Here is a 27825-nt window from a genome sequence, read left to right as displayed (position 1 = left end):
TACATGAGCGTTAAAGATATAACAAAATCACTGACAGAGGTATGTGAATTGGGCACACTGTAAACCACATAAATGAAGATGTTTCAGCAGGATGTAGTGTCTTGGAGGTAGATCGGTAAGGTGTGTGAGGAGGGCAGGGTTAGGAGATGGGGCGTGGCACCCCGGGTCCTCTAACGTGCCACTCCTCCCAGGATGAGTGGGGTCATGGATTCTCCAGGAGTAAACTAATAAAAGCTCTTTGTCTCCACGGATTTGAGCATGTGAAAGGCTCTCTCCCAGTAACTCGCAGGGAGGGTTCCTTCCAGGGGCGTGAAACTCTGGAGATATAGCGCACACTGCTAATTAAACGGCCTTGGGCGCAGCTTCAAAAAAAACATCGTAACAGGGTGCTATCGATGTGCCAGGGGTGACATCTGAATGAAGGAAGGACAGGCGTGCCCCGGTTTGCTAGAAAATGTTCAACACCTGCAAAGTTTTACCCCTTTAAATTTATGATGGGGGCAAAGTACACAAAAAAGGGCTAGGGGGCAGCCACACACCCCTGCCGCTTGGCAGCCGCTTTTTCGATGGCTGTTGGCACCGCCGAGAGGCGTTTGTTCTATAACATAAGCCCAATTGAACCAACAGTAAATGAAGAAAAGACTGCCCTAAGAATGGGCGGGTCAGGGCTGTAAGAGCCTGCACGCCAGTAGAGGCGTGCAACTCTCCCTGCAGGCAGGTGTGCAGCTCTCCCTGCAGGCAGGCATGCAGCTCTCCCCACGGGCAGCGTGCGCCTCTCTCTATTGGCAGGCGTGCAGCTCTCCCTAAGGGCAGGCGTGCGGCTCTCCCTATGGGCAGGCTTGCGGCTCTCCCTATGGGCAAGTCTGCAGCTCTCCCTACAGGCGCGCTGTGCCCATAGCGGAGGTACCTCCGCGGCGGTGCTGTCTCGCCGGTGCGCTGACAGTACATGTGCAACTGAGCCCCTAACGAGGCCAGATTAAAGGTGCCCTTGTGCAGGGATACCTGCTCACCACTGTGCACAGTGACCCGAGATGTGCAGGCTTCCTCTGCCGTCACATAGTGGTGCGCTGCCAGACCGCAGTGCGCCTGCCTGGGACCTGGCACAGACTGCGTGCACCCACAGGCATGCAGCGGCAAGAGCTGCGTGGTATTTCTAGGAGCAGCCCCCTTCCACACACACAGAGTGAGTAGCATGTAGGGTCAGTTATCTATCAATAAGGGAATCCTCACCAGTTGGTTCATTCAGGGAGGTCGCTACAGGTGCCACTTGGCATGGTCACCTGGAAACTCTGATTATTCCCCCCCACCCCCGGCCCTCCCATTAAGTGGCATGCCGTGGTCCCTGTGCTGTATGACCAGACACCCCCTAATCGATTGCAAGCCGCGGAGCCTATGGCTTGTAGCGCTGACTGGTGTGACTGCGGTGCCTCGTAGCCGTGACAGTCTGACTAAGTCCCCCTTATATAAACAAGGACAGCAGATGGAAAAGAGGCAACCATATAAACAGAAGGGTAAAACAATAGTTAAACTAGCAGAAAAAAATATCCACAGAAAGAACGCCCAATCGGCACAGTTCTGTAATACAATGCTGCCGCTCAAACAATTCTGTAATGCAATGCTAAAATAACTGCCTTGCATATAATCACACAAAGGACTGTCTCCAGTTACAGACGCAGGGAGTGAGCTTCAAAGTAAATAAACAAACGCAGCGTGAGAAACAGATGGCACACTGCAATCAATTAAAACAAGTGCGAGCAGAGCACACGGAAACTGTACTTAGGCGCGCGCTTCAGTACTACACGGAAGTAACTATACAGTCAACAGCCAACAGAAAGCACGAAAACAACAGCAATGGCTCAAATAAACAAATCACAAGCGGAAAAACAAATTAGAGGAAGTTTCAGCCAACATACAGATTACTTTATGTCTCGCTGAGACAGCGCATGCAGCACAAGACGAGACCTAAAAAAAGGTCTCCCTAAGCACCTTTAAACCTATTCCAGCTTCTGATTGGGTCGAAGCTCTAGGTGTTCCTCTGGCTGCAAACAGACAGGTTTCCGAAATCATGTGCCTGCTCAGGTAAGTTTCTTGTGTTTAAAAGTGTTAGTGTGTGTTTGTGTGCGTGTCTACAACTGTTTGTGTACGCATATCTGCTTGTGTAAAATGAGAAATTCTGGCCCGGGTGTTGGCAAGCCTGTTTTGTCCTGGTGAAATATGTGAGGGAAGCTGCAAGACTACAGCAATTACCCACATTTTTAATCAGGCCTTAAGCGTGTGTGTGTATCCGTATGTGTGTGAATGTTTTTACACGTGTGCACGTGTCTCAGTGAGTGCATATTTCTGCTTGTGGTTTGAGCGGCTTTTAATTTTGTCTTAATTTTCATTGTTCTCTGTTTTCTCTCCCTTTGTTCCTTTCAGTTGTTGTATATTGATATTCCCTCTAGTTTAATTCTCACTCTTTTATTTCTTTACTCCTGTTCTTAAATTTAATTGAAAATACTATTATTAAATATTTTGTACAAACAGACATAAGTTTTAGTTTTAGAGAACTAATTTGCTTCTTTATATGCACAAAATGTCAATGATTAATCGAATTAAGACAATATATATTTTTGGTGCTATATGACGGTGTTCTCTCTTTGACTTAAGCATTTTTGTGTAGTTACCATTTCAAGGATGGTTCCTTAGTTTGTACAGCTAATAATGATCTGTGTTATTTTTGCTTTGAATTTAGTTATTTCAAGGTTTTTGGACACAGAACATCTGCTTTCAAATCTCGTGCAAATTCCAAAACAGGATACAGTAAGTTTTATATGTTCTATCTCAGTGAGTCGAAAGTAGTTCACTTTTTTGCATATTTTTAAATGTTATTCTTCAGAAATACTTTCTTCCCATGGGAAGACAACTGTTATACATGAAAACATAACTAGCATTCAAATACCTATTCTGTGTTTATGCTGTAAACTATAGTGCACACTAGGATTACCTCACTGCTTGATAAAGTAGTAATTCCATTTAAGAAATGGTGGATCATTTGTGCTGTGTTTGTTAAAAGGAGGGTTTAGAGCCATGTTAGTTTTTACTTGCACGATATAAATTCAACAACTATTGTAGCGTTCCAGACTAAAGTTGAGTTGAGCTTTGTGTTGGAAGACTGTTGTATAAGTGCTATCTAAAGAATAAGTCTGTGGATCTTTAAAATCTTATTTACTGTACCATCTTTGAAGCTGCTCTTCACTACCTCACCAAATTGTTTCAGAATTCCTATTCATTTGTGAGTCACTGCACAAACATTTTGGGGCGGATTCCTCTGTTTCGAGGACTCAATATTTTGAAATTATCCTTGCATCACCTTGGGCTCTTACCAGAACAACAACAAAAATCTGGCCACCCGTGACTTCACCTTGTTGGAGGTGGACCATGCTCCTGGTTTTACAGTGCTTGCCAACAGTGATGTGTTTTAGGTCTGGCAGCATTGAATCTTTCTCACCGTGCACGTACCAATGAATACTGATATCTGATAGAGACATCTAGCCTCAGATTCCTTACCTTAGAATTATCCCCAGGTGTCAGACTGAATCCGAAAATATTTGGCGAGCAGAACCCATGTGTGTGCTGGTTGGTAGTTTTATTTGGCTCCACATTGTGACGTCAGCTTTATCCATTGCCAGAAGTGAGGATGCAGTGCCTATATAGGTGCTACCCCATCACGCTGATTTCATTTCTTTTCTTTTCGCGCCAGTTATCGCAGATCCGGAGAGAGATAAACCTAGTAGCCTTTTGTCGACTTTTGTCAAAGTCTTTTGAGAAAGTCTTTTCCTGATCTGGCAAGAATGTGATCTCGGAAGGCCGGCTATAAGCCCTACAGTACCTGTCACCAATCAATGTTGGTGACGGACCCACACCTGTGTTGTCTCTGGTGCCTTGAGTGTGAGCACAACGTGAAGCCCTGTGTTGACTGCCTTGCTATGAATCTGAAGGGCTTGAGGGAGTGCTCCCTCAAGCATCTGGCGGCTCAAGGATCGGTTGCAGAGCCCAAGATCTTCGTCACAGTTGAAGTCGTCAGATTACTCAAGTAAGTACCACCGCAAGAAGGGTAAGAAGTTGAAGAGGGGGGGAGGAGCCTAGCGCGCAACCAAGATGGCCGCGTAGGTGCGAGGCTCCCGAGGACCTCCGCAACCTCCTACATTTATCCTGAATTCATCCTGCCTCGATTGAGGGGACTGTGTTTGTGAGCCTGAGCTGAGGTGGCACCCGTTTTCCGTTCTCGAATTGGACCCCGGGTGCCGGAGTGAGCACCGATTGAGGTTTGCGGCCTTCTTCTCGCCGAACCCCGGATTTACGTTGGGGGTGACCCAGTGGCAAAGTGAACAACAACGGCGGGCCGGGCCTGGCGAGTCGCGTACCCCGCACTTTCGCTTTCGCTTTCTCGCCGTTTCTGCAAGTGAGATCGCGGAGCCTCTTGTGTTGGTGTGGCCTCGCTGGGGGACCCGGCCTGCCTGCCTGCTGTGGCCCGCCCCGCCGATCTGGAGTGGCCCCCCCGGAGCTCGTGGCCCTGATTGCCTGCCCTCTACGACGTTGCTGGTTCGATTGTGGGACCAGCGGCGATGGCCACGAAACAAGATGGGGATCGGTCAAAGACCAAGTCGACCCGACGTGGCACCGTCCATCCGGCCAACAGCATGGACCGCTATACCCTCCAGAGGGGATCTCCCGGCGGACCGCACAAGTCCCCTGAGGGCCCCTCTGATGCCCCGGACTTGCCCACGGATCTGACTCTCCACGACGTCATGGGCGCCATTTCCGAGATGAAGGCCTCGGTGGGCCAGCGGTTCGACACCCTGGCACAGAAGATCGATGCGGTCCTTGTAGACGTGGGCCTGGTGAGGGCCGATCTTTCCAAGACCAACGATCGAGTTGACTCTTTGGCCCACACCGCATCGGGCCTTACGACTGAGGTGGCGGCACTACAACTGGAGGTACGCCGGCTAAGTCAGGCGAGCGCACTTATGGATCGGCGCCTCGAGGATTCCGAGAGTCGGGCCCGGAGGAATAACGTCCGCATCATCGGAGTGCCCGAGGGACGGGAGGAAGCGGCGGCGGATCTATTTGTGGAGGACCTGATTGCTACCCATCTCCAGCCTCGGGGCTTGAGTAAATTTTTTGCTGTGGAGAGGGCCCGCAGGGTTCCCGGGGGAAGGCCGAAGGTCGGAGCCCCTCCGCGACCTCTCATTGCCCGGATTTTTAACTTTCGGGACAGAGACGCTATCCTGCAAGCTTCCAGACTACATGGGCCGGTTAAGTTGGACAATATGGAGGTGAACTTTTATCCTGACTTCACCCAGGCGGTCCAGAAGCAAAGACTGAGCTTCCTCGGCGTTAAACGCCGACTCCGGGACCTGAACTTAAAGTACGCCATGCTCTTTCCGGCTAAGCTGCGAGTGGAGGTGGATGGTCGCACGCACTTTTTTGATCGTCCCGAAGCGGTAGGGGACTGGCTGGACACTCTGTCTGGGGATCGTGATCGAGATGGCGGGGGGGGGCGGCGGGAGGAGGCGGCCCACTGGATCGGGACTGAGGGGTCAATACAGGGCCTCACTCAGGACAAATATGATGCTACTTTCGATCGAGCGTCTGTCTTTGTACATTCCCCTCCCATGGAGGTTGTGTGGGGTCTAGAAGGAGTACTCTTCCCTCCTCTAGGGGATCTAGCTAGTTTTCTTTTATAGGGGCGACAGGCACACTGCAAGTTGGGGGGGCTGTCCGGGCTCATGCAGGGGTGCAGGGTGGGGGGAGTTTTGTTGGTATGGGTGGGTTGGGGTGGGGTGTTGTTCGTTTCCACCACAAGGCAAACGTATCTTTGTGTTGTCTCTACAGTGCTCTATGGGGGACGAGTGATGACTTCTGTTAATGATGGGGGGTAGGGGACTGAGTTTGTTGTCCTGGAATGTTAATGGACTGGGGGACAGGATAAAACGAGGTGTGGTCCTGCAGTTCTTGAAGCGAGTTTCGCCCGATATAGTTTTTCTGCAGGAGACGCACCTCATTGGTAATTCCTTTTGCGCTATGAATCGACGGGGCTACCGCCTTGTGGCCCATGCGGGCTTCACATCCGGTTCCAGGGGTGTGGGCATTATGGTTAAAAACTCGCTCCCGTTGGAGATTGATGAGGTGCGCCATGATGATAGGGGACGTTACACGGTTTTGGTGGGCAGATTGGATGGCAGAGTGATCGTTCTTGTGTCAGTATATGTCCCACCGGGGCTGCAGACGACCACCTTTGCGGACCTGGGGCACCTCCTTCTTGGCCTTCCGGAGGGGATTCTAGTGGTGGGGGGGGGATTTTAATGCTGTTGTTTCCGGAACTGTGGATCGTCACCCCCCTAGGGATCTCCCCCGGGCCCAAGAGTGGTTATCTGGCCTCTTGGATACCCTGGGGCTGGTGGATTGTTGGCGTCTAAAACATCCCACGCAGCTACAGTACACCTTCCATTCAGGGGCCCATGGTAGTCTCTCACGGCTGGATTATGTCCTGGTCCCTGCGGCTTATGTAGGGAGGGTGGGAGAAGTGCGCCATTTGGCACGGGGTATTTCGGACCACTCTCCGCTCTTGTTGCATTTTGATGTTTTGCCGAGGGGAGAGGGTAGAGTGGCCCCGATCAATCCCTGGTACCTGCGTAACCCCACCATTCGCGCAGAACTGATTAAATCCCTTAAGCGCTATTTTGATGAGAATGTGGGGTCTGTGTCTTCGGCGGTTTCACTGTGGGAGGCGTTTAAGACAGTACTCCGAGGAGAAGCCCTGTCCCTTATTTCCCACTCCCGGAGGCGCGAGCGGGAGGAGGTGACCCGTGTTGAAGCTGAGATAACCGAGTTGGAGGGGGATCTAGAACGTGGGGTGACGGAGGATAAATTACATGTGCTCCAACTCAAGCAAGCGGCCTATAAGGCCCTCATCACGGAGGCGGCCAGGGGCCTCAGTAGGGAGCAACAGGGGAGACTGTATGATGTGGGTGATAAGGCTGGTAAATTGATTGCGTGGCTGGATAAAAAAGAGAGAGCGAGTCGTGTTGTCCCGTTGATTGAGAAAATGAATGGTGTATGTGTCACTGAACCGGAGGAAATTGTCTCCTGCTTCGCGGACTATTTCCGTGGGGTATATTCTCCAGTGTCTTCCCGCTCTGAAGAGGATTCCCATGCCCTGCTCAGAGATATCGCGCTGCCTTCCCTTTCTGAGGAGGACAGAGTGTTGTTGGACGCCGCTCCGACCTCCGAAGAAATTGCCCTCGCCATACGCTCGGTCGCTTCCGGCAAGGCCATGGGTCCTAATGGTCTTCCCATCGAGTTGTATAAGCTGCGACCGGATACGCTGGCGCCGCATCTCCGTGCTATGTTCCTTGCGGCCCACTCGGTGGGTCCCCTCCCGCTAGACCAGCGTCTGGCTACCATCGTGGTTATCCACAAGGAGGGGAGGCCTCGGGACCGGGTCACATCCTATCGACCCATTTCGTTATTGAATGCGGAGCCCAAAATTCTCGCCAAGGTTCTGGCCAATCGGCTGGTCGGCGTGGTGTGTGACTTGGTCCACCAGGACCAGTCCGGCTTTATCCCCCATCGTAACACAGCGCTTAACCTGCGGCGTTTGCATGGGGTGCTCGCACGTGTCCCGTTCATGCGGGAGCCGGCCATCTTGGCATCCTTGGACGCCACTATGGCGTTTGACACACTTGAATGGCCATATATTTGGGCGACGCTCGCGAAATTTGGGTTTGGCTCAGGGTTTATCAGCTGGGTTAAATTGTTGTACTCTGGCCCACTGGCGCAGGTGGTTGTGAACGGTAGAGTGTCGGCTCCGTTTGAGTTTGGCAGGGGCACGCGGCAGGGCTGCCCGTTATCGCCGCTCGTTTTTGCGCTTGCCTTGGAGCCCCTGGCGGAGTGGCTGCGGTGGGAACCTTCTATTCGTGGTCTCCGCTGGACCCCCGAGTATGAGGACCGCGTGTCTCTATACGCTGACGATATTCTCCTGTACCTGGCTTCCCCACGTAAATCACTGATAGTCCTGGTTGATGTATTGCACTCATTTGGTCGTAACTCCGGCCTCGTCATCAACTGGGCTAAATCGTGCGTGTATGTTCTCTCTGGGGAGGCTCCTATCCTTCCGCGGGGCTGTCCTATCCAGATCGCCCCGCGGGGATTTAGGTACCTGGGTATCTTCATCACCCTAGACGCGGAGGCCCGGTATGATCGAAACCTGCTGCCCCCCCTCCAGCATCTGAAGGAGGATGTCGTGCGTTGGCGGCGTTTGCCGCTCTCGCCGCTCGGCCGGGCGGCATTGTTTAAGATGATGTCGCTGCCGCGTTTCCTGTACGCTCTGCAGAATACAATGGACCTCGTCCCGGCGCGCTACTTCCGCGAGGTGGAGAGCTTGCAACGCCGCCTGTTCTGGGATGGGAGACCGCGTATCGCCCTGGCGAAGCTGACGCTCCCGTGGTATGACGGGGGGATTGCCCTCCCGGATATTAAACGGTATTATTGGGCCTCCCAGCTGGCTGCGATTAATCACGGCCTATACGGGCCCGCCCTAAACCCGGCCTTTGAAATGGATAAGATGCTACTGCCGGGTGGTGACTATAATCGAGCGCTCTACTCCAGCTCGCTCGACGCACGTCTTACGGGCCCCACGCGTGTCATGGTAAGAGTGTGGCACGCGGCTAATGCAGCGATGGGGTGGAAGGATCGTTTGACCCGGGCGTCACCACTGTACGCATTTGAGCAGTTGGGCTCCCTGTGGACCTCGAAGGGCTTCGAGAAGTGGGACATGATAGGCATTAGCAGGGTGGGGGATCTCTGGACGAGGGGGGGATTCAAAACGTTCGGGATGCTGCAGACGGAATTCCAGTTGCAAGACAGGGAGTACTTTCGGTATATGCAGATCCGTCATGCACTATGCTCCGCCTTCCCGGACGTTGCCTCCATCCCGGAGTACTCCCCTCTGGAAGATAGAGTGCTGGATGGACATGTCCCGGAAAGCACGATCTCGTTAATCTATAAAAAACTGATCAATGACCGCGTGGGATTGCTGCTTGAACTTCGCGAGGCTTGGGTTGCCGATGGATTGGAGCTGGATGACGAGGACTGGGTCTCTGCGGTGGCCTCCCCGAAAGAGGTGGCCATACCGGCCCGCCTTCGCTTCGTCCAGCTCAATACTCCATAGGGTCTACATAACGGGGCCAAGGCTATTGCAAATGGGCTATGCTGTGGACGGGTTGTGTAAGCGTGGGTGTGGTTCTTTGGGGACCTTTCTTCATATTTTGTGGGAATGCCCAGAGGTGGAGCGATTCTGGCGTGGTGTGCATGAGGTCCTGCGGGTGGTTACGCGTGTGCCGCTGCTGCCCGAAGCGAGGAGATGCCTGTTGAATGTGTGGGAACCAACCGACTATTCGGCGCCACAGACGTGTTGGGTGACTCTGGGATATATGGTGGCCAAGCGCGATATTGCTCAACTGTGGGGTTCCCAGAGGCCCCCGACTGTTTCGGCCTGGAAGGAGAATATGGACTGGTGCATGTTTAGGGAAAAGGTGGTGTATGTAGCGAGAGGTAAGCCTGGGACATGGGTGAAAGTGTGGGGTCCCTGGAACGCCTACCGTGGTGGAATCTGCGCCCCGCCGTTATTGCCCGATCCATCGCCTGCCCCGTCCCCTTAGCCGGTTTAGCTCTCCGGTACCGGGCACTGAGTTCACCCAGTCCCTGTTCTGACCTTCTCCCCCCCTTGATACTCCTATGGTTTGGTAGGGTCCCCCTTCTAGGGGAGCACATGCTGCTGCTTTCGATCGTGGGTTGCCTTGTGGTTGGATTTTGTTTGTTGTTATTTATGTTTAAAAGAAACCGTCATGTGGGGTCCGTATGGTGTGGCCATCAACGCGGCTGACTCCTGTATGTTTCCCTTTGCCGCTGCCTGCTCTCCACTGTGTGTATCTTATGCTCCTCTTGTTTGCTAGCGGCCGGCCTGAAGGTTGTAGGCCCATCTTTGTATATTCTTTGAATTTTGTAATAAACGGTTTCAAAAAAAAAAAAAAAAAAAAGAAGTTGAAGAGGTCTCTCGAATTCACCTCATCTCTCGGCTGATGGGACAAGAAAGTGTCGCCTTCAAGGCCTGGCTTCATGGTTGAGCCAGCATCTGGGCTGGCTCCATGCCTTGAGTTTCCAGGAACCAGAGCAACCCCAGCTCAACTTCAGATATTTTATGAGGCCATGCGCCTCATATTTCAGCGGCCCTCTCCCACCGGGACAGCTCCACCCCCAATTGGAAGGTGTCACAGGACCCTAAAGAATACCAGCCTTTAGATCTAAACATAAACTGGTGTGAGGACTTGGTGAAAGCAAGTGGACTGGATACTTCTCTAATGCTGGCATGCTTTCTACCCCGACCGTGGCTACGGAGGAGGGAGTGCCTTATGCAATGGTGGGAAGGGCGGCCAAGGTGCTGGACCTTAGTCTACCCTCAGTGACAGTCAAAACAAATATCTTGAAAGAAAGAGGTGCTTTAGCTAGGAGTGACCCCCTCAGAACCGTTTCTCTCATTTAATGAGGCCCTTACAGACGTCCTGCTTGGGACCTTTTCCAAGCTTGGTACATGGGCTCCTGTGAACAGGATGATTTCCTGCTGCCAGCGCCCCACCCAAGGGACCCCAATTTCCTCACACAACACCCTACCCTGGAGAGCTTGGTGGTCCAAGCCTCTATCTCCCATGTAACTCCTGGCACATTCCTAACCACTCCACCAGATTGGGATTCCAAGAGGTTGGACACCGTAGGGAAGAAGATGTTTTTCTTCCACCAATCTGGCACTGCAGTCCTTGAACATCGCTTGCCTTTCAGAACTTTACTCTCATGCTCTAGGGGGTTCCATTGCACATTTGCTGCCCAAGATTCCTTTGGAGGCCCGGGCCATGCTTTCCCAGACTGTTGCTGGCGGGAGAGATGCAGCTAAGTTCACAATCATATGTGGAATCGATACCACTGACTCACTTGGCAGAGTGGTTTCCTCGACGGTGGCCTTAAGGCGCCATGCTTGGCTGAGAGCAACTGGCTTTTCTGTGGCTGTCCAAGCAGACTGGACAATACCAGTCAGCCAACACACTAGATACTGTTAGGTGTTTTAGGGGCACCTCTAAGGTGTCCTCTGGGTGCATGTCATAATAAATAGTACTGGCAACAGTACAGATTTATTATGACAAGGTGTTTGATACCAAACACAATTGGTTTCAGTAGAGCTATCAGTAGCTGGGGAACCTGTGATGAGCATATCAGTACTGGTGGCAAAATGTGGGGGTGACCATGCCAAAATGGGGCCCTTTCCCACACTTATCAGCACCTCTTGGGTGTTCACCAAGGTGATGGTGGTGGTTGCAACTAATCTGCAGAGATAAGGAGTGCCTGTCTTTTTGTATTTCGATGACTGGCTGCTAAAAGCGCACCTCTCCTCAGGCTGTTCCACCTCCAGATTACGGTGAACCTCTTGCATTCGCCGGGGTTCACTATCAATGTGCCGAAGTCACACCTGACTCCCTCTCAGACGCTCCCTTTCATCTGAGCTATTGTGGACACAGTGCAGTTTCCGGTCTTTCCCCTGGAATGGCGAGTCCAGGATATTCAGGCTATGATACTGACCTTGTCACCGTGCGTTGCTCCCCTCACCGCGCAGCTCCACATGGTAGTGGCCTCTCCTCTTGTGCTCTCCGTCTTTGCCCTCCTCCACCCGTAGGCTCCTTCCTGTGACTCATCTCTGGTGGCCCAGGGGTGAGCCTGTCTCTTGTTCCTGTTCCGCTTTTTTTTTTCTTCATAGGCTTTTTGTGTTTTTCATTTATTTGTTTTTATTTTCTTGTTTTATTTTTAGCCTTTTGATGTCCTTTTAATTTTGCTCTGGTTTGCTTCTCTTTCTTTCCCTTTCCCCTTTTCTGTGTCCCCCCTTCCAGCCCTCACCACTGCACGTTCCCCACGGCCCTGCCCCCTTCTTGTGCTGTTTCCCGCCTCCCAGCTGATCATCCCTACGCTTCCCCAACACTACGTAATGGTGGCCGCTGTGCAGATTCGTTAATGCCAAGCCTGCCTGCACCTACCCGTGCCTGGACTGCACCCAATGCTACGGACTCTGGTCCCTGCGGCCTTCAACGCTACAATGCCAGCACCCTCCATGCACTTAACACCGGATGTTCCACCTCGTGTCACAGAAGGACACCCAAGGCCCATTCACCTGCCACAACTGCACCTTTTCCAGCCAAGGTTTATCAGACCCACCGACCACATGACCCACAGGACCCGACCACCTCAGCTGCTTCCTACTCAACACCCGCTCCCTCCACAGACACGCCAAGGAGATCTGAGACCTGCTTGACTCCATCTTCTCCAATATCACCTTCTTCATGGAAACCTAGCTTAACCCCACGTCAGCCCTGAATATCTCAACCAACCCCAGATAGCTACAATATCATCCACAAGGGCATCGCCAACCGGCCGGGAGGAGGCATCACCATCGTACACAAAATTACCCTCAGATTCACAATGAGCTTCGACGACCACTCACCTGACATGGAACACCTCTATTCTAGATGTAGACCAACCCGAACGCCACCGTCCATGGCACGCTTGTCTACAGCCCTCCTGGACCTTGTCCCCCCCTTTAGGGAAGCCATAGCCAGCTTGATTGCTCACCACTCTCTCATCTTAACAGACTGCATCCTCCTTGGCAACCTCAATTTTCACCTGGACAACCTGGACAACCAGAACACATCATCCCTACTAGAAAAACTCGGACTGAAACAACTGTTCTCCTCCAGAACCCACTCAGCAGGACACACGCTCAACCCCATCTTCTCTGCAAGCAACAACATATCTGTCAGCCACACCTCCGAACTACATTGGACAGGCCATCATTGCATCCACTTCTCCTTCATCAAACCCACCGAACACCACAGCGCCCACCATGATTCACGTACCTGGAACAAGATCTTCGAAGACCAACTTGTCACCTCCCTCAGCAAAGCCCCACCACGGACCACCATGGACGCCAACGCCTCAATAGGCAACCTCCACCGATGGATCTCCAACTGTGCCAACAAACTGGCCCCCCTTAGGAAACCCACCGGCAAGCAGCCCTCTGGAAAAGCCAGTTGGGTCTCCCCTGCCTGCCAAGATTCCAGGCGCACCTGCAGATGGCTCAAAAGAAAATGGAGTAGCAGCAAGACCTCGAAGGACCACGCAGCCCTCAAGACTGCCGTCACCGCACACCACCACCTCATCAGAACCACTGAGAAAACTGTCATACAGGAACGCATCAACACCAATGCACACAACCGCAAAGAACGCTTCACCATGATCAAAGACTTTGCCAAACTCTGCACAGATACAACAGACATCTCCCCCTCCCAAGATCTCTGTGACAACATCGCCACCTTTTTTCACAGCAAGATTTTAGACATCTACAACAGCTTGGCAATCCAGGACCCACCCTCCCTAACCGCCACCACTGTACTTGAAGGCCCCAGATCCCAGCCAACACTGCTCAATGGAACCACCCTCACCGCTGATGATACCCTAAGGATCATGAAAACCATCCACTCTGGGGCCCCCTTGAACCCCTGCCCCCACCAAATTTTCAATTGAGTAGGTGCCACCATCGCCCTTGAACTCTGCTGCACCATCAACTGCTCAGTTGAATCCGCCACAGGCCTCAAGAACTACCGACCCATCTCTCTGCTTCCCTTACCAGCCAAAGTCATTGAGAAGGCCATCAACGCCCAACTCACAGAATTCATCGAAATAAACCACACCCTGGACCCATCCCAATCTGGCTTCAGGGGCAACTACCTCACCGAAACTGCACTCCTGGCAGCAACTGACGACATCCGCACTCTTCTCGACTGAGGTGAAATCTCAGCCCTCATCCTCCTTGACCTCTCTGCTGCTTTCAACACTATCTCCCACCACAACCTCTGCACAAGACTCCACGATGCCCACATTTGTGGCAAAACGCTTAAGTGGATTCACTCCTTACTCAGCGGCCGAACCCAGAGAGTTAGGCTCCCACCATTATCCTCAAATCCCACAGAGATCAGATGCAGAGTCCATCATAGCTCCTCTCTGAGCCCCACCCTCTTCAACATCTACATAGCCCTGCTTGCAGCGATCGTCAGAAACCATGGACTCAACATCAGCTCCTTCACCGACGACACCCAGCTGACCCTCTCCCTCACTGACAAACCAACAGCTGCTAAGAGCAACATCCGTTGCGAGATGAAGGCAGTAGCTGCCTTGATGAAGGAGAGCTGCATAAAACTCAACTCTGACAAAACCAAAGTCCTCATCCTGGGCTCTACTTCCTCCACGTGGTACGACTTCTGATGACCAGCAGCACTCGGAACCCCCCCACGCCCATCGACCACGCATGCAACCTCCGCATCATCCTTGACTCCTCTCTCTCTATGAACCGACAAATCAAAGCTGTATCATCCTACTTCTTTCACACGCTCTGCCTACTCAAAAAGATCTTCAAATGGGTCCCCACCAAGTCCAGCAGAACGGTCACCCAGGCGCTCATCAGCAGCAAGCTCGACTACGGCAACGCAGTCTACGCCGGAACGACCCAAAAACCCCAAAATAATTGCAGCACATCCAGAACACCTCCACCAGACTTATCATGGACATCCCCTGCCGAAACCACATCTCCCGTCACCTCAGAGACCTCCACGTACTCCTGATCAACAAAATAATCACCTTCAAGCTCCTCACTCACGCTTACAAAGCCGTGCATAATACCGGACCCGGATACCTCAACCACCGCCTCTCTTTCTACACACCGACCAACGCCTCTGCTCTGCCCATCTGGCCCTTTCTACCATCCAACGGATTCGCAAGACATCGGCTGGAGGAAGAACCTTTTCCTATCTGGTTGCGAACACCTGGAACTCCTTACCTCTGCACCTCAGGCAATCACCATCACTGCCTCATTCCAGGAAGGACCTCAAGACCGGGCTTTTCGGCTTAATTGCGGGACCCCCTACCCCACCAGGGCCTTGAGACCCTTACAGGTGAGTAGTCGTTGCTCTATAAGTACCCTGATTGATTGATTGATTTATTGAAGTATCAGTCTCTATCCTGGATTTCGGTAAGACTGATTCTGAAGTTGCATGAACACATAACTTTGCGCATCGTGCTGGTAACACATACTCGCTGGCATATGTGGGCTCTGCAGTGGGACCTGAAATTCCAGTGGGTGCTGCATTAGGGGAATCTCTCTGACATGGTTCAGATCTCAGAGGGCACTGCAAATATCTGCAGTGGTGGTTAACGTACGTGATTGGATCTATGGCATAACCCTCTTCCTACCCCAGCCAGAACTCACTGTGCTGACAGATGAGTCACTTATTGGATGGTACGGCCATCTAAAAATCTGGCCTCCCATGCCTTCTTCTGGTTGAAGGAGATTGAAGGCAGTGGGCCATTCTCATGGTTTTACACTATTTGGCAAAAGTGATGTTTTTGTGTCTGGCAGAATTGAGTCTTTCTCACCCTATGGATACCAACGAATACTCCTTTCTGATAGACTTCTAGCTGTATATTCCTTACCTTAGAATTATCCCCTGGAGTTAGACTGGATCTGGAAATGTTTCTTGAGCAGTACTCCTGCATGTCGGTAGGTGGTGTTGTTCAGCTCCATGTGGCGTTGTTAGCGTAGTCGACGCCGGAAATGACGTTCGCAGTACCCTTATAGCCATTGGCTTGTGCCGACTGTGTGGAGGGACGACCGGCTTTTCCCACTTCCGGTAGTGAATACGGAAGTGTAGTCAGCGGTCCAGCCTCTGCACCACCTTTTTGGGCTACATAAGGCGGTGCAGGGCACGGACGCACAGCGGATGGCTCATTAGTGTTGGCCTCTGGTCAGTCTGTTTTGAAAGCTGCTTACTTATACTCTGTTATTATTTTATTTAAATTTTTGCGCCGATTTTTAAATTTACATTGCACTTAAATAATCTGTCTTACCTTTATTCACTCTTCCTTAGTACTCAGCCATAGTCCCCGGTCCGCCACGGCTTGTGCCGATTGTGCGGAGGGACGACTGGCTTTTCCCACTTCCGGTAGTGAATATGGAAGTGTAGTCAGCGCTCCAGCCTCTGCACCACCGTTTTGGGCTACATAAGGCGGTGGAGGGCGCGGACGCGCAGCGAACACGTGCAGTGGCGCGCCGGCGGTGTGCCGAAGGCGCGCCAAAGGCAAGCCCGTCTGCGCCCGTCCGTGCCAGACCGTCGCCAGAACCGTTGCAGGATCTCCTTTTATTCTCGCATCCACTAGACGCTTCGGTGAGAGATTTAAAATGGCAGGAATAAAATATTCTAGCCTAGAGCTTAAATACCTAAACAAACCTCCTTTAGAACAGTCAGTTTTCCTGGGCAACACCGCCGCCAGCAACACGAATGAAAAACTAAGACATAAAGGATTAGCCTCCATTAGGACATCTCAGGCTTTAAGTAATCTAGCGCATACACGAACTCCTAAAATATTAAAACCATTAAAAGGGATGTACTTTAATGCGTGCTCCATCCCAGAGCATACTTTGGAGATATGGCGCCTTATGGACATGGAGACACCAGATATATGTTTCAAGACAGAATACTGGTTGCTCGAAAACTCCTGGAAAGGTGATTAACGCCTTTCCACCCCAATATAAAATAACAAGGGTAGACAGGAAGGGAAAAAGAGGAGGTGGCTTGTTAATTGCCACAACTTCTGGTCTGACGGTCACTACTTTAGAAGTCAGCAGCACAGATCAATCAGAAATATGTATTTTTAGAATTGATAATCTCTCCCAGATTACCTGGAGAGGAGCCCTGGTATATAGACCACCAGGTCCGAAAAATGATTTTACATATAAGTTGCTGGAGATTTTGCTCCACATGTGCTAGCCTCTGATTTTTTTCTCTTGATAGGAGACTTTAATCATCATGCAGAGATCCTATTGGATCCAGATACCCATCAACTTCTCACAAATATGAGGTCCCTTGGACTCTCACAATTGGTGGGCAGTCCCACCCATTCTGCAGGCCATATACGCTTGACTTAATATTTATAAACTCCTCAGATATTATGGTGGAACCTCCACTCCCGTTATTATGGTGAGACCATGATCTACTGAAATTTACCATCCAAGTCCATAAAATTAAATGTGAGTTAAAAAGCGAAACCAAAAGTCGAAGATCGTGGGGGACAGGGACTCTCACTTCCTTTTCAACCCATTTTACCCTTCCTCCTAAATGTCAAGCAGACAACATAGACTTGGTTGCAACCTCTCTTGAGGGAGAACTAACGTCTACACTTAATAAAATAGCTCCCCTCACGAAAGTTAAATTTAAACCTAGAACTGCACCCTGGTTTAAGGAACAACTGAAGGAAATAAAGCTCTCCTGTAGGACAGCGGAACGGAAATGGAGAAAGAACAAATGTCAGTTGGACCGGGAAAAATATAGACATATTCACCGTAGCTATTTGGAGAATATTAAACTAGCAAAAAAATAATTTCTCTGAAACCAAATAGAAAAAGCTGCAAATTCCAACAAGGAGCTTTATAACCGTATTAAAAGAGTTTACGTCACCTCCAGTACAGACATCTGTATCTGTCTCACAAAACTGGGTAGATTCTCTTTCTGAATACTTTGACGATAAAATCAACGCAATTCATGACTCCTTCCCACTCCAAGAGAACAGTAACATCTTACGAAGTCATATTTCTGCTTCCCTCAGTTCCCTTCCCATTCTGGGAGATTTTTCCCCATGTAAGTTGGAAGATGTGTAGGAGCAATGGAAACAATTAAATCAGGCTCACCGGTAGATCCCATACCACCACGGTTTCTTCCAACTATTGCACCTGTATTTGTGGACCATCTTACTGATCTATTTAATTTCTCACTATCACAGGCAGTTGTTCCTAAGATATGGAAAGCTGCCAGAGTGAGGCCCATCCTTAAAAAATCCACCGCAGACCCCAGTCTCCCAGAAAACTATCGTCCCATCTCGCTCCTTCCATATTTTGGGAAGATGCTTGAGTTACTGGTCAACAGACAGCTTGTCACTCACCTGGAAAGCCATGGTCTTCTGGACTCATCCCAGTCAGGTTTTAGGGCTACCCACAGTACCGAAACTGCGCTGGTCGAAGATACAGACAACATCAGACTATCATTGGACAGCGGTCAATCATCTATTCTCATCCTGCTAGATCTATCCGCGGCCTACAACACCATCTCCCACAGTATTTTAGATCTCAGACTCTGGGAGATTGGTGTCCGTGGGAAAACCCTTAAATGGCTGAGGAGTTACCTAACTGATCGAGTCACAGCTATCCAGATTGATGACATTGTTTTCAACGACAGGCCAGTAAGGATGGGAGTGCCGTAGGGCTCTATATTGAGCCAGACACTTTTTAATCTTTACGTAACTCCACTGGCCACTGTGATCAGATCTTACGGCTTTGAAGTAGTGTCATACGCCGATGACGCTCGGATTCTGATTACCTTAGGCCCAGATCCAGTTGACACTAAGTTACGTTTCCAAAACTGATTGATCCACATTGACAGATGGATGAATCTAAACCATCTACAATTAAATGGAGGAAAATCTGAAATAGTCCTTTTTGGCAAAGCTCATGAACACTGGTCAAATGACTGGTGGCCTCAATGTCTGGGACTGTGTCCAGTGCCAAAACAATCAGTCCGGAACCTAGGCATCCAAATAGACAATAAACTGTCTATGAAAGATCAAGTCAATCACTTAATTGGCTCCTGTTTTGGCATTATGCGAAATTCACGCAAAGTTTTTAAATGGCTCCCGATGGAAGCCAGGAAGCCACTAGTCCAAGGCCTGATCATTAATCATATGGATTACGGTAATGCTTTGTTGTCTTCAATAAATGAAGATCTTCTTACCCAACTTCAGGTCCTGCAGAATACTGCTGCTAGACTGGTGCTGAATCTCCCTCCAAGAACCCCGTCAGCTCCCAGTTTGAGTCTCCTTCATTGGCTTCCCATCAGGAAACTGACCCATTTTAAAATCCTTTGCTTAGCCCATAAGAATTTACATGGCAAAGGCCCCGTATACTGGAGAAAGAAACTCACCTGGTACCTCCCATGCAGGACTTTAAGATCCGGCAGTAAATTCCTTTTAACACCCATTAAAATTCATGCCACGAGAATGGGGGGGAGATCTTTCTCCTTTCTCGCACCTGCCCTCTGGAATAAATTACCCTTACACCTACGCGTCATCTCAGATCACAATTGTGTTCATAGGGAGCTAAAAACCTGGTGGTTCGATTCGTAACCAGCCTCTGCCTAAACCAAGCTTTTCAGCCTCCGCAGAGCGCCATGAGACTTTCAGGTGATATGTTGCGCTAAATAAATACCCGTGATTTAATTTGATCACCCAGACGTGCTGACGTCAGTTCTTTTCCATCTGTGCCTGTCAGCACAGATCTGGGAAGAGCTACCCCTTAGTCATTTTTTGATAAAGCTTTTGTCAATGTTTTGTCGAGTCTTTTTTTAAGTCTTATCTTCTGGGGTGGCAGATATGTCATCGAAGAAGACTGGCTTCAAGACCTATGGTGTCTGTCACCGACAGATGTTGGTGATGGACCCTCACCTTGTTTGCCTCTGGTGTCTCGAATGAGACCATGACCCAAAGGCCTGTCCCAACTGCCGCACCATGCATCTGAAGTCATTGCGGGAGTGATCACTCAATCTTCTGGCAGTTTGACGTGCGCCGCTGTGACCCTTGAGGTCCCGGTCGAGGCAAAGGATCTGGAAGGGGTCGCAGAGTCCGAGGTCTTCATCGCACTCCAAGTCGTCAAGCCGTTTGGGTGAGTCTTGGTCCCAAAAAAAGAAAAAGAATTTGTAGTATGCTTTGACTTCACCTCAGCTGTTGGTTGGCCAGCGATACGAGGCAGCGTCCCTCGAGGCCTGGCTCCATGCAACGCCTAGGCCAACTCTGTGCCTCCCTGTGTTTCCGGGAGCCGCAGCGACCCCCACTCAAATTCATACATTTTATGAAGCAATGCTCCTCCTCATATTTGAGCGGCCTGTTCCCTTTAGGTCCCACGGGTTCAAGAGGAGCCCATACTAGATCCACTCTGGGGGCTCCATTGCCAGTTGGACCCCAGGGAACTGCACATGGATCCAATTGGCGCTGGTTGTGGCTTGTCAACCGGCGTCACCATTCCCATTTACATTCTTGACTCTGACACAGAGCTGGAAGGGCATCACTTGATGCCGACTTTGGTGCTGACTGGAGTCATGCCTTCCAGGATGGGGCCTAAGCCCTATTAGTATGGGCTAGGACTCTGAGAAGAATGAGTGGGGGTCACTGGACCTTGAAGAATATCAGGCTTATGACTCCTTAACTGATATGAGGATCTGGGTGAAGCCAGTGTACCCAATCTTCATAAGCTATTGGCTTGCTTTCTCCCCATACTGTGGGTAGGGAGGAGAGAACTTCATGCACTATGGTGGCGCGGAGGGCAATTGATGTCCTGGACCTTAGCATGCCCTTGGTGGCAGTCAAAACTAATGTCTTGACGGAAATGCTTCATCTGGGAGTTTCCTTGTCACATAGATTCTGCTTTTACAGAACTGTGCCTTGGGACACCAGAATCTCAGAATGCAGGGACTGAGTCACTCTGCCAAATCAGTATCTGGTGCATCACATTCCTGGTTAGCTCACAGCACCTTACCAGTGTTCATCGACTCACAGAGCAACAGATAATTGTAGCAACCCAAAAGCAGGACACACTAATCCCCTAAGGGAACTGTGGAAAATCAGATCATCACCTTTCGTTAGCTGACTCACTCTCACATGTCCTTACTAAAACAGTAAACAAGACACGAAGAAAGTTCACAATATGTTTATCACAACTAACACAGTCTTGCATGAAGTCAGCTTGATGCAATTGTTAAACTGATTATAGAAAGCAACACAATTATCATTATGAAACTGAACAATACAAATAATGCCACCATGTTGTAAATCTAGTGGGCTAAGCCTATTCTTACACTGTAGGCACAGGGAGACTATTATTATTATTATTAGTGGTCTCTGAGAGCAACAACCTCCATACCTGGTCTTCGTAGTCAAGTGGTCTGCATTTGGGGGTGTAAACTTAGTTTACACAGGCTGCATGCCCTGGAGGGGCATATGTTCCAGGACTGTTGAGCACTGCTGTAATTCCCTTCTCTGAGCTAAATACTAGGGGCTCTGGATTATAAAATAAATATTGTACAGTAGAAAGCGACAACGACGTGCCAACAGTATTGTGTCAAAGAAAGCCTGGGAGCTAGTGCTGACTGAACAAAAATAATATGTGCTGTTGTTGGGTATTTGGCCTTGGAGAATGTGCAGGCAGAATCCAACGAAGCAAAGAATAACAATCAACATTGTAGTGTGTTTCCAAAATAATGGCATAAAAGGAAATGTGCAATATTCGACAGGGCAAGGCAGAGATATCCTAATTTCTACACTGCTGAAAATGAAGGATAACCATAGTGGGTACACTAAGGGACCTCACAACACCGCCTCCTTGGACAGTATGGCCTTATAGCGAACAAATAAAATAAAAATAAATAACAAGCCAAGCCAATTCAACACTAATAAGCATAAAATACAAAAATAATATAAAAATATTTGGAGAAAATTTCAAAAAATTGATAAATTAGTTGGTGTCAGAGGCACCCAAAAGTCTTTGACAAAGTCAATATTTAATGAATCCAGAACGGATTACATCTCTGGGGATGACGATTCCTGGGCAGCCCCATTGAGTAATTCAAGAGAACAGATATGATCCTCAATATCAGCCAATCCTGAGGAAGTAGGTGGTTGCTCTGCCTCAGTGTTATTAGAGACTGAGTTCAATAATCCTGGTGCCGATGCACCCATTTCTCCCTTATAGGGAGAAATGCATGCAAAGCATCCTGAAGCAAGTGCAAGTTCATTGGACATCTTCGGAAATGGATCTTTATGGAACTCATCCACAGATTCATGTCCATGGGAACAGGAGGCAAGGCAGATATTCGGTGCTTAGTCAGAGTCTAGATCCTGGAGCAGGTGGGCTCCAAGTAGTTGGGTCATGCGCCTACGGCACTGCTGGATTGTCGCCAGTTCCAGCCTTAGCGGGCTTTGCGATGGAACATGTGTTGTGGAGTAACAAAAAAAGAACCAAAATGCTGCAAATGAGGAATAACTTCAAGAAAAGGCCTCCGAAAATATTAGAAAAAAATGAATGAATAAAGCCTGGTATAACTCCATAAATACCGACTAAGCCAGTCCCTATTGTTGTAAAGATTTTGCTATGACAGCAGTATTGTACTCATTGAAGATGCGTTTTACAAGCTCGCCGAAATGCAATGGAAGATTGGTGGTTAAAAGTGATTGTATGTCACTAGATGTCCTTGCAACTTGTAGTTCAAAAGTTTCTCTAGCAGAAGTTAAGCCACTTCTTTTTGAAACAATAAGCTTTTGAGTCTGCTTAGATTGTTGAAATCTGTCTTCAAGGTTAGAATTGAAGGCCATAGCGAACTATCAAAACTGCATGCTGAATGCGAAAAGGACGTAATTACAAGTCACAATCCGGGAAACCGAAAGAACGTAAGGTATCCCGGCTCTCATGCCTCAACCGTCCTGATCATTTAACCAATAAGAAGGGGAAACATTGTGGGAACTGGTATTCCTTTTAGCCCCTTCCACGCACATGACGGAACCACGCCGTCATGACCCACGGGCGGCGTGTGCTCATGACGACGTGGTTCTGTCATGCTGCGGCCACACCGCCCACGCGGCATTATTTCCCCACCTGTGCGGGCGAAATAATGAGTGGGCGGAGTCGTGACGGAACCACGTCGTCATGAGCACAGCTCGCCCGTGATTCATGACGGCGTGGTTCCGTCACGATCATGGCGGCGCCACACTCACCCCGCACCCACCCAGCGCCGTGGCGGAATTCGCGCCGCGGCGAAAGGGTTAGAAAACAAGACAAATTTGCAACAGAATTGTTACAAGAGCCGTTGATGGTAACATGTTTACACACAAGCGTGTGGCTCACGGATGAGTCACATTCCTTTCCTGTAAGAAATACTTCCTGATCGAGCCGTTCACAGCGATATTCAAAGTAAAGTGACCATATCTCATGAATAAATCTCCCTCCCATTGCCTTGCATGAAGTGAACTGTAAGGTTGAAATAGGAAGGTATATAACTCCATGTATTAGCCAAACTGCAGATGGTGTTTCTGCAATAGTAAAAGGCAGCTGTTCTAGCTTCTCGATATGTAACATTGTGTATGTTGCGTCTATCTGGGGCATGAACCGTTGTTTGCATGTCAGGTTAAAGGGCATGAATAGGTGTTTTGAGTTGAGGTAACACCAGGGCACTTGGCCATTCTTGAGGACCTGTAATGTCCAGCTAAACTGCATTATAAATCTAAGCTGGAATTGCCCATGGTACAATGAAGGCATATCATTTTGCATAATGTAAATGACAGATGATACAACATTATTCAAACTTTAAATGCAAGGTGTTTATGCTATTATCATGACAGCATGTACTTTATCCAAATGATCTTGATCAATTTGTTTTAAACGTGCAACGGCTTCCATTAGTGACAATTTCCAAATTTCATTATAGGATGAATAAATTAATCTTTTTGAATGTGAAGAGCTAGAAACCAATAAGAAATCAGAGAGGTCATGTCCTCCGATAGGAGAGACATATGTTTTACTGCAGACAGTGTAGAATGTTCCAACTATTGTTGACATCATTTCCCAACTGAATAGGTGGTGACTATATCTGTGTTGAGCTTGGGGAAAAAAAGGTTCTGGTCCGCTTGCCTTAAACCCCTCTGTGGAATTTAAAAAACGAGCATGACAACGATTTGTGTCCTGTGGCCACAATAACCACCCATTTAGACCCGCAAGTTTAGAGTTAAATGGACAGTTTTGGACCATTTAATTGAGCTGAACTTCAGTGTAATTTAATATATTCTGCCAATTGTTAAATAGGACAATAGAGGGAATGTTGGGGCCATTCATATCTTTTATATCTGCCAATCCTAGACCTGTGGTTTGTTGGACTGTGTCATTGAGAAAAATAATTTGAGTTGGAATTAAACAGGCTCTAAATAGAGAGTCTTTCCCCTGAATCTGCTAAGGCTTGGTTTCCCAAATAGATTTTGGGTCTATTGTTTCCTTTCAATAGTCATAGCCTAATAAAAAAAATGTGTTGACAAACAAATCTATATATATGAGCTTGGTTTGTGTCAGCATGCATTTCTTTGCTGATGTGGGGACTAATCTAAAATAAAAGGAGGTTCGGTCAGTTATACTATGGGAAAAAAATATGTAAATTTATACCTTTATTTTGTAGAACTTTCTTGTGAGGGAGTTGCACAGTGTTCCCATTGTGTGTAGTAAAAAATTGTGCGTGGAACAACATCTCTATGTAAATAATGAGGCCCATAAGGGTTTTAAAAATCATGTCTCCATAATTGGCAGAATTTACATAAAGGTCCTCGTCTTCAAAGATGGTATAATATTCTAACTCAGACAACATTGAATTAACAGTATCAACATCCCTATCATCAGAATGTTGCCCAGGAACAATCACATCACCCACGAATATCTTGAATTTATAAGGAATCTTCAGAATAATGGTCAGTCCATTGAGGTCAAAAGGTGCTTTGTCCCAAACAATTCCACCAGTTACTTGATCGGCTGAATTATTCAAGAGGGACAAGTCTCTTGTCAGTCTATGGGAAAAAGAAAGAGGTGTCAGTACCTCCTCGAGCAGTTAATGTAGGAAGCTGTCTCTGTGTATACTATACCAAAGTGAGGTATAGTGTACACAGAGTCCAGGGAGTCCCCAGAGGTATAGCAGAGGCTAAATTAGGAAAGTACGTACAGCTCTCTTTGTGGTTGTGTGGGCAAGCAGTTAGGCTTATCCAGAGGGCATGTTAAGCATTTATTGTATTTACTCAATCAAGACTGATGGCACACTCTCAGAGACAGAATCCTGACCAATTGGGTAAGTATGAAGAAAAGGTATACTTATATTTTATTTCTAGAACCAAGCAAGACTTGGTACAGGTAGGTAAAATATACTTTTAATTGTAAACCTTTGCACAGAAATGCAATTGAGGATGGATTTGCAATTGTTACATGTTGGTGTATATTCAAAAAGCAGCTTCAATTACACCTTAATTACTTTTGGAATACTTTTTTATTACTTTGACTACTGGGGTGGTATGCCTAGATACCACAATGAGGGTTAACAATACAAGGTGAGTGAGACTTTTCTTGGTTTAAGTTATACTGACATTTTTCTCTATAAAAAACAACAGTTCAACACATGGAACATTTCAAGCCAAAACTTATAACATAGGTTCCTATAGGAGAAAAATGGTTATCGGTTTCACAGGTAAGTAAATGTCTCACGAGTGGGAGTTTTGGGGGTTAGGACCAAGGTTCCCCAAGGTCTAGGTAGGCACTCAAGTTGCACCACCAGCGGCACCGGGTCGGCCAGGTGCAGAGAGCATGCGCCCAATGTTAGCCTATGGGTCTAAGAGGGCCTTCAGTTAGGCACTGCTTACGAGCAGGCCACTTGGGTGTTGGAGCCAAGCTCTTGGGGTTAAGGTCAGCACTGCAGGGGCCAACGATCAGCACAGGAGCTGCACCACCAGCAACACTGGGGCGACCGGGTGCAGGGTGCTAAGAAGACGTCAAGGACTCTGTGATTCCCAGTGGGGACCTTCAGTTCGGCAAAGTTGCTTCAGGCTTGCGCAGTGAGACTTCCTGAACGCGACCACTGGCTTGAGAGGTAAGTTAGGTTCTTGAGAGATGCCTGGACACCATCGGTTGGGCCACCCAAGGCCGTGCAGTGTCGGGTGCAGGGGTGTCTTTTGTCATCGGGTTTCTTTACCAGCTCCAGTTGCGGTCAGGGGGACCCTTCAGGTTAAGGCTGCAGGCTGCAGGCTTCGTCTTGAAGCTTGAGGGAGGTAGGGGATCACCATATCCTAGGTCAGGATCACTGGGGAGACCTCTTTGTGGTGTTGTGCTACTTGAACTTGGGTCATGGGCATCAGGTGCAGAGTGGTGTAGAATCACTGAGTCAGAGTCTGGTCTTGGAGTCTTTGTTGAGAAAATCCAGTGCGCACAGGAGACAGAGTCTGTAAGGTGAGTTAAGGGATGGTCCTAAGGGCTCTAGGGGGCTGCTGGGCACTCCAGTTTCTTTACTGTAGGTAGGTCGGAGTGGGGACAGGCCGGTAGGGCTGGGGCCAAAGCAGTAGGTGTCCTCTTCTTCCTGGGTCAGCACGGCTCTTTGGTCTTTCTTCTTTCTTCCTCGAATCTGAGGAGGCAAGGCTCAGGGTGGCCCCTATATACTAAATCTTTGGGCATTTTAAGGGGTTTGCAGGTCGGGACCAACGGGTCCCTTCTTTGGGGTAGGTACACGCCCTATTATGCCACCCTCTAGTGGGGGGAAGCATGAGACTCCCACTAATTGGCTGGGTCCCCTCATCTTCAAGATGGAGGGGATTGAGATGTGTGCTTCACCTCGCCTCCCCACCTGAGGGATGGAGTTGGCAAAGGTGGGCACATCTCTCGTCCTAGCTAGGTTTTCCTGCCCATTTTCCCGCCCAAAGTGGGGGCCAGAACCAGTGGGAGCCAGTTGCTGGGGGCCGCAAAAGGCAGGGCAGCTTCCAATGGTGACTGGCCTTTGAAGCTTCCCCTTCATGGACCCAGCCCATCCTGGAGGAGGAGGCATGACACCTCTGCCCAGGATGGGGCTTTGTTTCTTGACCCAGAGAGTGGAGGCTCTCTACCCAAGGGTCCAGAAACCTGTCTGGTGGTGGTAAATGGTGGGCAGTCATTTAGGAACCAAACCAGGGCTGGTCGATTTTCTGGGGGCATCTCTAAGATGCCCTTGAGTGTATTTTACATTAAATCCCACACTGGCATCTGTATGGGTTTAATGTGCTGAGACGTTTGCTACAATAAAGCCATTATGGAGCTGTGGAGTTCGTAATGCCCAACTCCCAGACCATATGCTTTTTATGGCTTTAGTACAATTACAAAACCTATGAACGGCCCCCCGCGGCGGGATGCCTGGCTTTCACCTTGGGGATGCCCAGTACGGGTTATCTTACAGGGAAAAACCAGGACGGGTTCCCAATGCAAGCGCCAAGATGCCCGTAGGGTGATAGCTGCGCTCTATAAGTACATCAATCAATCAATCAATCAATCATGAATGGACTTGGACACTGTAGGGGTACAGGGCTCATGCCACTGTACCCTCACCTGAGGGCTAGTGCACTCAGCTAGAGGGGTGACTTACCTAGGCCTCAGGCAGTGGTTGCAGCCATGGCACACAGGGATGTGTGCCATGTCGTCTCTTTACTTTTCTCTGCACCAAAACACGCAGCCTGCAATGGTAGTGCGTGGGAGTTAAGGTACAGGGCCTTCCCTGCTCATTGTGCCCTTGGTACCCTTGGTACCTTTTATGAGGGGCTTATCTGTGGCCAGAGGTGTGCCAATTGTGGGTATCAAGGTACAGTCTTGGGAAAGAACACAGAGCCATGGGAACCTGATTGGCAGGGACCCAGGGCACCTCAAATCAGGTTGCATCAGCTGTCAGCCATAAAGTAGGGGGGGTAAACCATGCAAAAATTGCTATTTCCTACACAACAACCCCCCAAACATAAGAGGATGAGACTAACCTTTCCCAGGAGAGTCTTCATTGTCTAAGTGGG

At 49.2% G+C, this 27825-nt stretch overlaps 1 protein-coding gene across 1 annotated transcript in view; it reads left to right on the top strand.

Annotated features, from left to right (window-relative positions):
- The window catches only part of MSH4 (mutS homolog 4), a 1782190-nt gene that overhangs the window by 640119 nt on the left and 1114246 nt on the right, over positions 1–27825 (top strand). Inside the window, exon 9 of the mRNA XM_085599942.1 lies at positions 2735–2802. Within this exon, the coding sequence (XP_085456068.1) occupies positions 2735–2802 (68 nt within the window). The remainder of the gene's footprint in view (positions 1–2734; positions 2803–27825) is intronic.

The sequence above is a fragment of the Triturus cristatus genome, chromosome 4_2, assembly GCF_964204655.1.
Source record: "Triturus cristatus chromosome 4_2, aTriCri1.1, whole genome shotgun sequence".
Taxonomy (NCBI): Eukaryota; Metazoa; Chordata; class Amphibia; order Caudata; family Salamandridae; genus Triturus; species Triturus cristatus.
This window is presented reverse-complemented; position numbering and strand designations above follow the sequence as displayed.